Source organism: Gymnodraco acuticeps, unplaced genomic scaffold, assembly GCF_902827175.1.
Source record: "Gymnodraco acuticeps unplaced genomic scaffold, fGymAcu1.1, whole genome shotgun sequence".
In the NCBI taxonomy this organism is placed as follows: Eukaryota; Metazoa; Chordata; class Actinopteri; order Perciformes; family Bathydraconidae; genus Gymnodraco; species Gymnodraco acuticeps.
In genome coordinates this window covers 719,006-735,815 of record NW_022990590.1, presented here as the reverse complement: position 1 = coordinate 735,815, position 16,810 = coordinate 719,006, and the positions used below count along the sequence as shown (strand labels likewise).

The 16,810-nt window shown below is 38.4% G+C and overlaps 1 protein-coding gene across 3 annotated transcripts in view; it reads right to left on the bottom strand.

Moving 5' to 3' along the window:
* syndig1l (synapse differentiation inducing 1-like) overlaps positions 1 to 16,810 on the bottom strand; it is a 100,442-nt gene that overhangs the window by 17,173 nt on the left and 66,459 nt on the right. For all 3 annotated transcript variants that reach the window (XM_034228617.1, XM_034228619.1, XM_034228620.1), the window contains one exon: positions 1,983 to 2,120. In XM_034228617.1, the coding sequence (XP_034084508.1) occupies positions 1,983 to 2,120 (138 nt within the window). The remainder of the gene's footprint in view (positions 1 to 1,982; positions 2,121 to 16,810) is intronic.

Genomic DNA, 16,810 nt, shown 5'->3' with positions numbered 1-16,810 from the left:
GGAAACAAAAGGCTGCGTCTGCTTTTAACGAATATTCAAGCCATGGTCTGTTGTTGTACCATGCAGCGGCAAAAGTGCGCTTCTTTCCTGAAAACAATCTCCCTGGAAAACGATCCAGTTTCACCTGTTGGGTTTATTAACCCCAAGATCATCTGGGGCTGTTGGTCTTTGAGCGGTTGCTGGCCCAATAGTACCTGTTGTTGATGTGCTGCAAGGTCAATCAATCAATCAATCAATCAATCAATGTTTATTTATATAGCCCAATATCACAAATGTTACATTTGTCTCAGTGGACTTTACAGTTTGTACAAAATATCAGTATGACAATACGACACCCTCTGTCCTTAGACCCTCACATCGTACCAGGAAAAACTTCCGAAGAAAACCCACAGTTTAAAGGGAAAAATGGGAGAAACCTCAGGGAGAGCAACAGAGGAGGGATCCCTCTCCCAGGACGGACAGACGTGCAATAGATGCCGTGTGTAAGCAAGGTAGCGTCTGTAGTGGAGGCACCGGCACGGAGGAGGAGGAGGATGCTGGCGGGTGTGGTACAGGGTGTGGCAACGCAGGTGGTGATGGTAGGGGCACAAGGAGCTGTGCCTCGGAGGAAAGCGTTGGTGGCGGCCGCCTTGATGAGTCAAGGCTTGGGCTCGCTAACTCAGCCCCAGGGTTTGCCGAGGTCAAGCTTGTGACATTAAGGCGTGCTGCTGCAACGGCAGGTGCAGCTGCATCGGCTGCAGCTCTTTCATCGCTATTTCGTTTTAATAAATCCTTAGACCTTTTGAGCCAATTTCTGATGTCCATTTTGTAATTCAAACATAAATGGGAGTCTACTGAATGCACAATAAACAAATCCAGAATAGGCGGCAGAGTGTGACGCTGTGATTGGTCTAAATGTGGACGAATCACAAATCACAACAGACACATTAATTTATTTGACGTAGCCTGCGATTTTTTTGTTTTAGTTACTATCTGACATCACATACATCGTAGCATAAAAGTTCACAGTTTATTTATAACAAAACAAATTAAAAAACAAATTTAAATGTTTTTATAAATAATACAAATCGTGTTTATTGGGGGAGGGCAAGAATGTCAAATGGGAGGGCCTGGCCCTCCCACGGCGCCGGGCATGCTGCCAGTAGCTCCTAAAAGGACGCTGAATGATCCGAATCATTGGTTTCTCGGACCTGAACACATGTCTCTCAATATGGATTTTCTAGTGAGCTCATGATCCACAATTCTCACATGATCTCGTGCAAGGTGAAATATATCTTGCAAGCCATCACTATTTGATATTTAACCATTTCATAATTGAAGACCCAAGCGATATATCTACTTAAAGACACGGTTTAATATTTGAGCACCAAAGCATAGCCTACAGTTTGAAGTCCTAAAGAATAAAAAATACCCGATAAAACAATTGTTGTTTTTTCTATTGCCTTTTCATTCAACAAATACTTATTTAAAATAGTCAAAACAAGGGTGTTTATTGTGTCTGAGAGACTGACGTTAAAATCGTAGGTTGACCTTTAATTGGATCCATCTTCAATCCCCTCGAAAACACCAATAGTTCAAAGACCATCTCTTTTCTTAGTAGTTTTAGCAGCTCTTGTTTTTTGGGGTTTGTAGATAAAAGAGCCTTGATAGTGAGTTATATATTGTTCCTCACGGCGGATTACAGCTTGTTTACAGAGCATCAAGCGAGTGTTAAAGATTGGCCTTGAGGTATTGATGGCTTGCCCAGTTAGAAGCGGCCTTGCGTTGGCAGTTAGGGAGTCAGCTGTCAGTCTATTTTTATGTGAGATGCCTTCCGATATTTGTGATGAATCATACATACTGCTGGGTATTCACATGTATGCTTGTGTGTGTGGGAGGAGGCACAACAACAAACGGATGCTGTGTCCTTAAGCATGTGTGAAAAACCACGTCTTTATAGTTGTCTGCAATGCATGCATGTGTTCCCATGTGTGTGTCCTTACCCCCTGTGAGAAGTAAAATGCTGCGATTCCCAGGGGCCAGAAACAGCACAGCATGGAGAAGATGGCCAGGCCCAGGTGGTCTCGAGGGGGGACCACTATGAAGTTGTCCTCACTCTCGCTGTCGCTGGAGCAGTCCGTCTGTGCAGAAAAACAGCAATTCGATCAAAACACACATCACTTAATGTTGCAATTCATGAGTGGTGAGCAAATGGGTAAACAAATCTGGCATTTAATGTTCAAAAAGTAGTTTGACATTTTGAGTGAAGGGCTTATTTGCATCCGTCCAAGAGTAGATTAAAATGTTGATACCTCTCTTCAAATAGAGATCTTCTCAGTTTAGGAGTGTTTTCTAACATGTCGACCTATTTCTTTCATCTACAGAAAACACTTTTTTATCAATTGCAACCAGTTTTAATCCGGGCAGCGTTTACGTTTAGGGTTCTGTTTATTAGTTGTACTGACATTTCAGTTATTTTTATTTTTAATTCTAGTTTGAGTTGAAGACAAATCATTACATTTTGGTCTATCTTTAGTCCTGAATATTTCATATATTTTCTCTCTCGTCAGTTATTTTTTTATCTAGTCTTAATCCTGTATTAAAACAAACTTTTTTTGTCAACAGATTAAATTGAACATTTCATTAAAACTAAATACACAATACACATTCTAGTCTAAAAACACACAACGTAGCAGCTTTGTTATTCAGCGTCCTCCTGGCTGTGCTTATTAGAGATGCCCGCTGCAGGCCAATTGCTCCCAGCACATAATGAGAGCCATTTCACACTGCCCAACATGCAAAAATATGTATTAATAAATCACCAGAACCCGACACGACCAACAAACCGCAAACTCTATGCAAGATGCATACTGTAACTCTCAGAATTGAGGACTGTTGTAGCTCTCGTGAAACAAAAGCAGACATTTTGGTACATTTCTATTTTTTAAACTACAACTTAGTTAAGTTGTAGCACGCTCCTTCGACTGGACAGGGCATCCATTTCCTGTGAAGTTTTCAACAAGTCCTCCAACTCATACGACAAAATAGGTCGATTGTTCAGCAGCTTATTACGACCAATAGTCGCGTTTTAAAGTTTAGCACCTCTAGTGGTCGTGTAAGAAACAACAATTTGCGGCAATTGCAAACGCTCCAGAGGGTCGTATATTCACAAATAACCCTCTCTGGAAAATCCTAAATTGTAGAATAGATTGGCCATTAAAATGCTTTTTGATTAGATTTCTAGTGAGAAGTGTATATTGTACTTTTAGAATCCATGTCCAGTGGATGTGTAGGATCTATAGTTTGATAGATATTACGAAGATTATTTGAGGTCTCGCCAAGAGAACGTGACTAAAGCGTTCTCATTTCTCTAATTTCCCCTCCTCGACTCCCCTCCTAAAACAACATGAAAACAGTATTTCCGGTCTCGAAGTTTTGATAATAAAAGCGTATTCCCCTCAATGTCAAATGATTTCACAGTGATATCTGCTGTACTCATCCACTAAAACACATCAGTTTATCCTTGTTAATTACACAACATTAATTGGTTTAAATTGTGTACACTGCTTTTGTGTTTTTCCCATAGATTTTTCACTTTAGATTCTGAGAGACATATTTCTTTTTTCAGAGGTTTTTTTGCTAAAACATCAAACTACCCATAATCCTCAGCTATCGTTGAAGCTTAGTGATTGGATGTTTTAGCCGCAATGCACGTTGGGATATGGTGTTTATGCAATGTGAAATCCGAAAACATGAAACAAAGGAAAAAAGAATAATACTTTATTTCCGAGTGTGCTTGCTTTTCTCTTTGGAAGTCATCACATAACGGCATTGTAATACACTGTTCAGCTGCATTAAATATTACACATCTGCCGTAGTTCTCTATTTATAGAGCCCTGATTAGAAGACCTTTGGACAAACTGGAAGAAATGCCGCCGAAACTGAGTATGTGACGTGGATCATAAATATATCACCAATTAAACAACATCTTCAATTTCTCTTCACACAATACGTCTCCTTGCAGTATCAACACTAATTCGGCTGACTTTTATATTTGATCCAATTGGTAGATAGGGTATATTTACACCATAACGGTGCACAGCTTATAGAAAAGGACTTGTAGTTTTTAAAGATATTACTGATTTTCTTTGAATTAAAGAATGTAAAGTTGAGAGAATAGTCAGGGGTTTTGGGTGATGGGAGACACATCTATGGAATCAGAATTTCAATAGCTTACCATTAAATGACGGATACACCTCAGATATTAATGTGTAGAACTACAATATGTGACATAATATAGCAATATCCTGTACAATTATGTGAACACATGAATACAACTACACATCTTCAGATGTTATACATATATAAGTGTCCTACACTAATAATACAAAGTTATTATGGCATTGTATGCTGTGTGTTTTTTGTAACATCTTCATAAAGTATAATTTATTGTGTTAACACCGTAAACTTGACAGTTTTTTAACCCGCACCGCCTAGTGGTTAAAGCATGTTATTTAATTTTTTTATTGAATATGTTATATTTGATGAAAACATTTAAATATTAAGAGTAGCCCACATACAAAATAGGGGGAAAATAGAAGGTCAATGATAGAAATATAGAATAGAAAATATCAAGAAGATACTGTAATGATCTCTACAATAAAACAGCTAGTGGAGGACGTCCAAAGATATTAATAGGAGTGTAGGAGCCATATGTTAAAATGTATATTTGAATATTATAATCTTTTGTTATTAGTGCTATCATATCATTTATTTGAACCAGCCGTGTGAAATTGACGGCATAGACGACCGCAGCTGTACGTGATTACGAGACGTTATAGTCGACGGCAGCTGCTGGTGATTGTGTGTGTGTGAGAAGGAGAAAGAAGCACAGAGCAACATAGTTTTTTGATCTGAGAGAATATGTGTTTGTATTTGATACCTTTTTGTGTAAGTAAAAAACAAACTATCCTGAGACGTATTTTGTCCGAGTCAAGCTTATTTGCTATCTGTGAGCCGAATTTTGGATTACTGGAACTACAAGGAGGATGTGCAAAACAGACAATCTAAGCTTTATTTAAACATTAAAGAATACTTTAAGTTAAAGTCTTCTTTTGAATAAGAAAAAAACATTGGGGGTATCTACAGATAAATATTAAGCCTGACAAAGTACTTAACGTCTAATATATTGCAAAGTTTATCTTGACAATCACCTTCCCTGAATTTTACTCAGGTGTAACTAAAGTCTGCTTTAAGGGTAGTTTATATTTCAGATCATTAATCAGAATCTGCAAAGTAACAAAAATAAATGTAGTGGAGTAAAAATACCAGGTTAACCTCTGAATTGTAGTGGAGTAGAATTACAAAGTAACAATAAATTGCATGTTGTACATGCTGCTGTAACAAAAACGTTTCCCAACTTGGGATCAATAAAGTATATCTTATCTTATCTTAAGATGATCGATGGCTACTGCCATATTTGTTAAATTTGCCTCTGAACCTTGACAAGTGCATGTTTGAGGTTTATCAATTAACAACAGGAGGGGTCACAGACATAAGACCAGCTATTAAATAAAGCTCTTCTGACCTTAGCTGTCATGTGGGTATATATTAATGCTGCCCTTCATCACCATGCCTACCACAATCATCCAAACCAACACAATACAAGGAAGATGGAAGCAGATTTCCAAACCCCCCCTTCCTACAGTGTAGCCCTCACCCTGCCCTCCTATGATGAGAGGAGCAGGGTGGTGGGTCCTCCCTCCCCTTCAAAGCCTGATAGGGATGTGTGTGTACAAAACGCTGCAAACTGATATTTTCTGGGTCCAGGCTTAAGGGCGTATGGCACTCTCAACTTTTTCCAGGACATGCCGGGGCCCTTCCTGTGAGTAGCTTTGCCGATATCTGTGTTGATTGGTAATAGATTAAGAGCAGTGAATCATCTTAGATACAGGAAGCGCTCAAACGTTTGTGTGAGTTTTATTTATGATTTAGCAGTGATCCCATGTCAGCCACAGCTTGTCACAAAAAACCTGACTGATAGTGTGTTTAATGAACTTAAACTAGCTTTATTAAATGTCAGGTCTTTGGCGGGAAAAACATTTTTAATCAATGATTTTATCACTGAGCACAATCTCGATTTTATGTTTTTAACAGAAACTTGGATTGAACAAAATAACAGTGCAGCTGTTCTTATCGAATCAACCCCTCCCAACTTTAGTTTTATGAGTCAGGAAAGAATGCATAAGAAAGGGGGTGGAGTTGCTATTCTGTTCAATGATTCCCTTCAATGCAGGAAGACATCGTATGGAAACTTTGATTATTTTGAATATGTGGCCCTTCAGCTGAAATGCTCCTCTCGAGCTCTGTTCCTAAATATCTATAGACCACCCAAATACTGTGCAAGCTTTTTTGATGATTTTATCGAGTTGCTGTCTATAGTGTGTATTGACTTTGACCGTCTAGTCATTGTTGGTGATTTTAACATCCATGTTGACAACCCCCAGGACAGAGGGGCTAAATAACTGTTTTGTGTTCTTGATAGCTATGGACTGACTCAGCATGTGACGGAGCCCACGCACAATAAGGGGCACACTCTGGACTTAATTATCTCAAAAAGTCTGAACATCTCTAAGCTTGTGGTGACTGATGTTGCACTCTCTGACCATTCCTGTGTTTTCTTTGAGAGCTCTATTTCTGTTCACAAAAATGTTCAAAAAGAGATAACCACAAAGCGATATTTAACTGAAAATACTAGGGAAATGTTTACTCAGAATTTTTCTTCCACATTTGCCCCTGCTACATACATAACATCTCAGTAAATGAGCTAGTAGATCCTTTTAATTCAACAATTACAAATGTTATAGATGCCATTGCTCCAACTAAGGTAAAGGAAGTGTCTGGCAAGAAAATATCTCCATGGAGAAAGGCCATGACTGTGAAAACAGAAAAAAGAGAATGTCGAAAAGCTGAACGCAGGTGGCGAAAAACAAATCTCCAGGTTCACTTTGAAATCTATAAAGAGAGACTTGACCTTTATAATTTGGAATGGAAAAACGCACGACAGTCTTTCTTCTCTGACATCATTACCAAAAACAAAAACAACGCACGTGCCTTGTTTGCTACCGTTGACAGACTAACTAACCCCCCAGTGTCAGTAGCCTCTGAATTTCTATCCACCAGGGCGTGCAATGATTTTGCCTTCGTCACTGACACAATTCAGAAAATCAGACAAGCAGTCAGTGCCTCTGTATCAGGTACAGCAAATGTGTTGTCCCTATGTCCACCTAATATAAATTCAGACATCATGAAACAATTCCATCAGATTAATGATAAAAACCTAGAGGACATTATTCAACTTCTGAAATCCTCCTCCTGCTGCCTTGATATTATTCCAACAGGATTTTTCAAAGATGTTTTGCCTTGCATGGCCTCAGATCTACTTCATATAGTAAACAAATCACTTCACTCAGGTATTTTTCCACAGGCCTTGAAAACTGCAGTCATTAAACCGCTCTTAAAAAAGAATAATCTAGATGCTTCAGTAATGAACAATTACAGGCCCATATCAAACCTGCCATTTCTAGGTAAAATCATTTAAAAAGTTGTTTTTCAACAGTTGAGTAACTTCTTGCATTTAAATAACTGTTTCGATGTGTTCCAGTCAGGCTTTTGTCCAAACCACAGCACTGAGACTGCTCTTGTAAAGGTCTTTAATGACATCCACTTAAACACAGACAGTGGCAGAACTTCAGTGTTAGTATTATTAGATCTCAGTGCTGCGTTTGACACTGTTGACCACAACATATTACTAGACCGACTTGAAAACTGGGTGGGACTTTCGGAAACAGTTCTAAATTGGTTTGAATCCTACTTAAAGGACAGAAACAACTTTGTTTCTATAGGTAAATACACATCTGAGTTGACAAATATGACATGTGGGGTACCTCAAGTCTCCATCTTGGGGCCTCTTCTCTTTAACGTCTACATGCTACCACTGGCTCAGATAATGAAAAACAATAAAATAAGTTACCATAGCTATGTAGATGACACACACATTTACGTAACAATTTCACCAGGAGACTATGCTCCAATTCAAACACTGAGTAAGTGCATTGAACAAATCAATGACTGGATGTGTCAGAACTTTCTCCAATTAAACAAAGATAAAACTGAGGTAATGGTTTTTGGAGCCAAGGCAGAACGTATAAAAGTTAGCGCTGAGCTTCAGTCTGCAATGTTCAAAACAACAGATAAAGCCAGAAATCTAGGTGTAGTCATGGACTCTGACCTGAGTTTCAACAGTCACATTAAAACAGTTACTAAATCAGCCTACTATCACCTAAAGAATATATCTAGGATTAAAAGACTAATGTCACAGCAGGATTTGGAAAAACTTGTCCATGCTTTTATCTTCAGTAGACTCGACTACTGCAATGGTGTCTTCACAGGTCTCACTAAAAAATCTATTAGGAAGCTGCAGCTGATTCAGAACGCCGCTGCTCGAGTCCTCACTAACACTAAGAAAGTGGATCACATCACTCCTGTTCTGAAGTCTTTACACTGGCTTCCTGTGTGTCAAAGAATAGATTTCAAAAATACTGCTGCTGGGTTATAAAGCACTGAATGGTTTAGGCCCAAAATACATGTCTGACCTCCTGCTAAATTATGAACCATCCAGATCTCTCAGGTCTTCAGGGACTGGTCAGCTGTCTGTCCCCAGAGTGAGAACTAAACATGGAGAAGCAGCATTCAATTATTATGCTCCAAATATCTGGAACAAACTCCCAGAAACCTGCAGGTCCGCTGCAACTCTGACTACTTTTAAATCCAGGCTGAAGACTTTTCTTTTTGTCGCTGCTTTTAATTGAACTATTCATATCTTAGACTGCACTGTAACTTTTATCCATGTATTTTTTCTTTTAATGTTTATTTTATTATCTTTTCTTTTTAATGACTGATTTGAAATGCCATTTTATTAATGTCTTTCATTTTTTGTAAAGCTCTTTGAATTGCCTTGTGTTGAAAGGTGCTACATAAATAAACTTCCCTTGCCTTGCCCATAATGGACACAAGCAATTTTCACCCATTTATTAATTATATGTTTTAAATTTGAGTGTTTCCTATCCCCTAAACCTCCAGGGGTGTACACAGTTTAATACTGGCAACTTCTAATTATGGGAAATACGAAAACGTCTTTTAAAACTACAATTCCCAGAGACGTGCCATAGAACATGTTGTGAAACACAATTAGCTAGCATGTGTAGTTCTGGGGGGTGGGACTGGACCCGTTCAAATCCAGTTTTGGATAGTATGCCGTGGTTTCATTCCATTTCAAAGAGCTGTTTGAAGCTCGGCGTAACCTTGGCGCACTCCACTCAATCTCTGTGATTAGTCCTCAATCACAGAGCTTGAGGACTAATCACTGGGTTTGTCAAGCAAAGCGGATGTTGTAGTCCCAAACGATAGCTGAGGATTATGGGTAGTGTAGTGTCTTCAGCCATCCTAAACTCCCAAAAAGCATGTGTTTCTGCGAATCGAAGGTTAAAAACAGAAAAGCATTGTACACAATTTAAACCAATCAATGTTGTGTAATTAACAAGGATAAACTAATGTTTTTTAGTGGATGAGTACGGCAGATATCACTGTAAAATAATTTGACAGTGAGGGGAATACTTCCGGTTTTATTATGAAAACTTCGAGACCGGAAATACTGTTTTCACCCCATGAGGGTTGACGCCAACTTGACGCTGCCGTCAATAGAAATGAATAGGGGAAAGACGTAGTAGGCCTATATGTGACCTGCTCCATCGAAATCAGTCGCATTGACCCGAAGACACATTTTGAGTTGTATACACTGTTTGAAAGAGGAGATTCATAGCTTTCTAATTATATCAGGATTGTTGTTGTACTCCAAATATTAAGCAAAATATGTCACATTATATAATGACTATCACCGAGTCATCATTTTGAGATAAAGGCCTTCAAAGTTTCCTCTTCTCTGGAATCCATCGATCTGATTGAGTACTGTGCTTGCATTTTTGTAATGACAATAAAGTAATCTAATCTAATCTATTAGCGGAGAAAATGATCAAAGTAGTACGGAGGGAAAATAATTATTTTCGTTTGGATTACTGGTCTGGGGGAAGCTCGCGAGTGTGTGTATGTATGTGTGTGTGTGTGTGTTTGTGTATTTTTGCGTTTGTGTGTATTGTGTTTGTTTCCTGGGGAAAACACTCACGAGAAACACCGGCTGTTGTTATGCCTGCTGTGACGTTAAGTTACTCCGTTCTCCGCTTGTAATTATGCCGTTACAAGCTTCAAAGTTGTATTTATCATCTGAATTTGCAGACACAAGTTTAATATTCTGAAAGCCAAGACTTTGTTTATTTGAAATCAGATGAAAACAAACTGTAACGGACCCTGCCGTGTTATCTATGATCACTATACGCTTACATTCATAATTTCCTTCGGAGGGAGGAGGGTGGCGCTAAAGAAGAGCAGAGTGGCGAGTGAGAGGTGCCTGTCATCTTCCCTTTACAAGCTTCAAAAATGTATTTATCGTGTGATTTTCGAAATATAAGTTTAATATTCTGAAAGCCAAGACTTTATTTCAAATCAAACAAAACACCCAAACCCCGAAAAACTATTTTTTTACGCAAATCCACGTTTATTTTGAAATGAGCCGTTGCGACTTCCGACTGATTTCGATAGAGCGGGTCACATATACACATTCTCCTGGCGAGACCTCAAATCATGTTCGTAATATCTATGAAACTGTAGATCCTACACATCCACTGGACGTGGATTCTAAAAGTACAATATACACTTCTCGCTAGAAATCTAATCAAAAAGCATTTTAATGGTCAAACTATTCTACAATTTAGGATTTTCCAGAGAGGGTTATTTGTGAATAAACGACACTCCGGAGCGTTTGCAATTGCCGCAAATTGTTGTTTCTTACACGACCACTAGAGGTGCTAAACTTTAAAACGTGACTATAGGACGTAATAAGCTGCTGAACAATCGACCTATTTGGTCGTTTTTTGGAGGAGGAGAGGCTGGAAGTTTTGTGAAGGTGATCATTGTTGATGTATGTGTGCAGACAAATGAACTTTGTTTTTTATATCAAATCATAAGATTACAGGATCGAGGCAGTTTCGTTAATAAAACGTTTTTTTCTTCGCACAGGTAGAGATGATTCCTCTTTATAATATTGTATTATAGTTTTGTTATAAGGTCTACTTCTAGAAGTTGTGTGCGTGTGTTTATCAGGATGCATCAATTTGACTTTGTATTTTTTTCTGATTGTGATTTCAGAAGAGGTGATCTTTAAGTTGACTGGGAGAAAAAAGAATCTGCATTTATTGAAAAAGAAAAAAGCCATTTGCGTAATGGGAAACAGAACCTAGACGAGTCACTGCATGCCCGGATCATTTCCTTCCACGTAATGTCACAGCTCGCATTCATGGACTTTTTTGTGCTGCGCCATTAGTTTCTCATTAGTTTTGTGATATGCAGATTCCTACATGTTGGCATCCCAAACAACAGATGGCATTTAAAAGAAAGCTACGGTCGACAGTACACTCCATATAAATTTCGAAATAGTGATGAATCAAACACACCTCTCCACACAACATTTCTCACCAGGAACTGAAACGCCTTCAGCAAAAGAGAGTAGATTCTCATATATCTGCAAACTGTTTAGGGGGTTGAGTCCTGATTCACAGCAGAAAGTGTCAGTGTTCATTACAATGAAGAGTTTTTTATGACTACTTTTGGGCAAACAACGTAGATATAAAGTGTGTTTTCCCCCACAACAAAGGGAAGACTAAGAATAGAGATTTCTTTTTCCACGGTGCCCGTAATGAAAAGGAATCATAGATTGAGGCCAGGGTTGATATATGAACCATTAAGCTGCATCCTTCACACATCATCCTGTTTGAAGGATGATCCAGCACGAGTGTGGAACACGAGAAAGAAATGAAAGAAATTGAGGCAAACAATGTAGCGTTGCGTCAAAGAAATTGAGTTCAATATGAAGCTGAATATTTCAATCAGAGACGGAGGGAATCAGGCAAAACATTGGGACATTATCAAACGTCCAATAATCACATTTGAGATGGTAATCCGACAAAGGAAATGCTTGTCTTTCATTTTTATGGACATAATCTGACATCTTGTCACAGCATATAATCCTTTTTTTTTGTCAGTTGGTTTAAAAGTCTAAATCCCTGCATGTGTTTTTGTGGATATGCACCTAATGAACTTTGTTTTTTATATCAAATCATAAGATTACAGGATTTCTAGATTCATATTTTACCAAGGTATATAAATCAGTCTTTACATTGTTTTGAGTCTTCCAGCAAAGCTACAGCTGACACCAATGCCCATGTCAATGTGGGATAAACATTTTCGAGGGCTTGTGTTTTTGCTATAAAAAATATAACTGACTTGCATTGGGCTAATGGTTCCCTTTTAGTACTGAATTTCAAGACTTCTCTGGGTTGTCTGGCTGCTGAGAAATCAAAGCAGCATCGTTCATAGAAATTCTGTTTACTGTCTTCTTTGGGGGGCGTTTTATTCCTTTATTTACATTTGAGCCAATTTCAAAATAAATGAAGGAGAACCAGTGGCGCCGCGGCACCATAGCATCCTTCTGAGCTTTCTTATTAAATGTTAAGCTATTTCTTAGGAAAACCTCAACTGAAAAAAACCTGCTCCGCTTTGTAAGGCATATTTTTGTGGATAAATAATTTAAATGAACAAGGGCACTTCAGACCACTCTCCCCAAAACATCTAAATGATGTTGTGTGCACTGGAAGTGTTTCATTTCAATAAGCAAGAGTGCAGTGTTTGCTTTGTATTACAAGTCAAATTGATGTATCTGGGTTTTGGGAATGAATTTGCTTTGAGGGGTGAAACAGTTTTCAATTAGTTTAAATAACATGTGGCCCTTAAAATCATGTTGCGAGATTGATGGTGGTTGACATGTGTGAGGGCCCTGCCCACTAATGGAAGAGAAAACACACACACACTCAAAATTAAATCCAAAAATAGAACTATCCTAAAGGACAAATGGAGTATATTAATCTCCAAAAGTGAACAAGCAAGCAAAATCTTTCTTATCTGTCTCTGCACTGTCAAGCTGAGAAGTGTATGAATCTGGTGGAAGCTGTGAACATAGACCCCTGCAGAGATGATCGATATATTTTCATTCTCTTCAAAATGCAATGCGAAGCCAAAAAAATAATTTAATAACACATGAGAATGAAACAGCCTACATTCTGCATAATGTCAGGCTGCCTGCGTGGCCTTCAGCTAATTCTATATCGCAATCTCAGCTCTGCTCTGCGCCTCAGAGCTTACTGACAATATCTGCACAACCTTATGGCTGTTTGGAGAATGAAAACATACATCATCCAGAAATGCTGGCTGTTTGGTTGCTGCGGCTATACCACGGAGAAGGGAGAGAAAAGTGAAAGAAGCAGAGGAAGTCAGTCAGGCGAACGAACAATGAGGTCAGCTGTATTCGGTGCCGAGCTGCGGACAGGCCTGCATGTTCTGTACAGGAAGCTACATGCAGAGCTGTCTGGATGTGCAGGAAGGTGATTTATCATAAAACTTTCAAGGAGATTCGAAGTAAATTAACCGGGAAGCCGTTTCATGGAGCAATTATGTTCAATTCATCTCTTTTTCAAGGGAGACTTGCATGTGAGTTTGATCTCACAATAGAGTGGTGAAAGGATTCTGTAGGGGTTAGCTACACAAGGACTCCCTTTATATTAATAATAATAATACATTACATTTATATAGCGCTTTTCCTGGTGCTGTTAGTGCTTACAAGCAAGTAAAACAAAATAACATATATAATGTTTATGATACTTAAATGTTTTGTTCAGTAAAGTAGTCCAATATAGAAACACTACTTTATCATTTTTGAAGCGAAAAAAGCATAACCTGAAGTAAATACCTAACACTGGGCCATAGACAAACTACATCACATGACCGCACGTCAACACCGCTAAGCTAAAAGCGGCTAATTCTCCGCGTGATGATGTTTAGGTCTCTCATTCAGTCGTTTTTAGGACACATAAAAACCTCAGACATTAACAATTGGTATAATTTCTTGTATTTTATGTCATAGAAGCAAACATGAACATCCCTGTGTTAACTACAAACCTTATTTCAGGCTTCTAACCAAAAACAAACTAAACAACATTGACTTCAAGCCGAGCTAACTAACTATTTTCAAGGTTGTGTTTACACATTCCTGCACCACTCTATTATCTTTTATTTTTCCTCAAGTGCATCCATGAAATGAAATCTCTGAAAAGGTTGTGCAAAGCAGAGGTTTGCAGGTCGAACTGACAGGCTTTGGATTTACTGAGAAGTTGTGCTTGATTTAAAGTAAACCGAATTTTGTTTACGGATTACCTACCTGACTTTTAATGAGCATGTGTGTGTGCTGACATTCGCTCACCACCTCCTCTATACCAGAATATCCTAATGACTATGCATGCCGTGGTGCTCGCTGCGCTCAGATATGTCTTGTGGGGCATAAATCCTGTCAACCTGTGGCAACAGTGACAGGTAATGGAGAACTAATGGATGGTTTCACCACTCTGCCATGACAGCATAACCAAGAGGAGGGCTCATGTAATGTATTTGTTTCCAAATTGCCTCCACAACATGCAGGAAATGTTCCCCTGTCCTTTTTTTTATCCCCTTGCTGCTCTCCACTCTCCGCAGAGATTTGCCTTTATGCCTTTCTTTTTTTGCCCTCATGTCAACTGAATGTCTCGTGCCATAACTCCTGTGGGAGACAGGTAATCATATGGAGTTGGCGTGAGGGTGAATATGAATTTTAAAGGCATCTTTCAATTGAACCCGTCCACTGTGTTCAAAGTGTCTCAGGGTGTCACATGTATTTGCTTTTCTTTGTATTTGCTGTGTACTAACCTGTTTACCAATTCTAACTGAGCGCAACAGAGATGATCCCAGTTCATGATTTAGTTATGACAGATAAATAAATAATTATTGGTATGTTGTGAGTGCACAAACACAGTATCTGGCTGGAGTATTTGTGTACATTCCCTGTTGTACAAAATGAGTTACCACATATTTTGACTATTTTAATAAAACAATAACAATATTTGTATTAAAACAATAATAAATGTCTCATTGTCCTTGCGGATATATCAAACAGACAGTTTTCTTTATGTATGTGTCTTTGATATGCTTTGAATTCAATTCATGTCGTGAGAGCGGACGTATTTAATTCGACGCCACAGGGCTCTATAGGGAACATGTGAATATCTTTCTTCCTCTGATGCCATACACCACATCCAACATAGTCAGATAACATTTTTACAATTAAAGGTTGTAAGCTGGAGGGGGAAAAACATCTATTGGATCTGAGAAATTGAGCTATTTTACCTAAATATATAAGAGATAGAAAACTACACACCACAAACACACATGAGTGATCACACTGAATTCTATTAAAGCACCAACCGATATTAATATTGTCTTTACAATCATTATATGAAGCAAAAGCCAGCGATTGAAATTCAATTAATTAATGGCTTTACTGTGCAGCTACACAAAGGTAGAGGTATTGTTGTGCACCGACAGAAATGCTAGAGAGGTTCATGTTGTTTATGTTTGCTTTCTCTCATTCCAGGCTTCTTGATTGTTTGCACCTGTCATCCATCCTGTGTCTCCTGTGCTCATCAGTGTCAGCCCCGCCCCTGATTGGTTCCACCTGTGTCTTGTCACCCTGTGCTTAAATTCCCCTGTCTCCCAGTGTTCTTTGTCAGTTCGTATTGTCTCTTGCTATGGTCAGGTCAATGTTTCTTGTGCTCGTGAAAAGTTTCATTCCTCACTACGTGAGCGCTTTCATTTTTTGTTCGCTATTTTTGTCATCTCGGCTAGAGATTGATAGTTACCCTTTTTGTTGTTCAATGCTGTATTTGGAAAATAAAGTATCTTACAAATACTTTACCTCTGTCTCCCGGGTCGTGCAATTGGGTCCTACACCTACAAGTGTCTGAGTTCGTAACAGGTATAGAGAGATGCAGAAAGGAGCTTCTTCACAACCAAAGGGAATTCAATTACTGAATGCATAAGCAAAGTTAATGAGTGCCATTAAAGATGCAATACGGCACGAAATGACATTTTCAGCACATTTTCTATCCTGATAGAGTGATTATTCATTGGAAATCACAAAAACAAAGTTTGATGTCACAGTTAACACTTTCTATGACACCCATGTCTAGAATGCACAACAATCATACTTATAATGCGTGATAGCTTACACTTTGCTATCATTCATTGTTCTCTGACCGATGAAATCATTTAAAAGCATTTTATGATGACTGATAAAGTATCATGATGCATAATAACTAGTCTATCACTGACATTCTGGTAAGCCCACATCTAAAATGCATACCTACAGTATAATGAGTTATATGATTAAACTGCTTGATGTGGCGGTAAAAATATAATAATATATATATATAATGACATTCAACACATCTGGGATTTGACAAAAATGAGCATTGCCAACATTTGTTCTTGCGACTGGGTGAGACTGCGTGGTATAATTACTTTTCGAATGCATTGTTAATGATAATGAGTGCTTATAACTCTAATTATACAGTGCTACAGGCAGATTACAATGCATTATTAGTATGATTGTAATGCATTATTAAGGTGTCTGACAAAAGGTTACTATTTCAAAAATGTCATATGTTGATGAAAAACACGTTGCAGTGTCATTAGGTCTCTTAATGATTCCTTGTTATCTAATTATATATCTACAAAACAT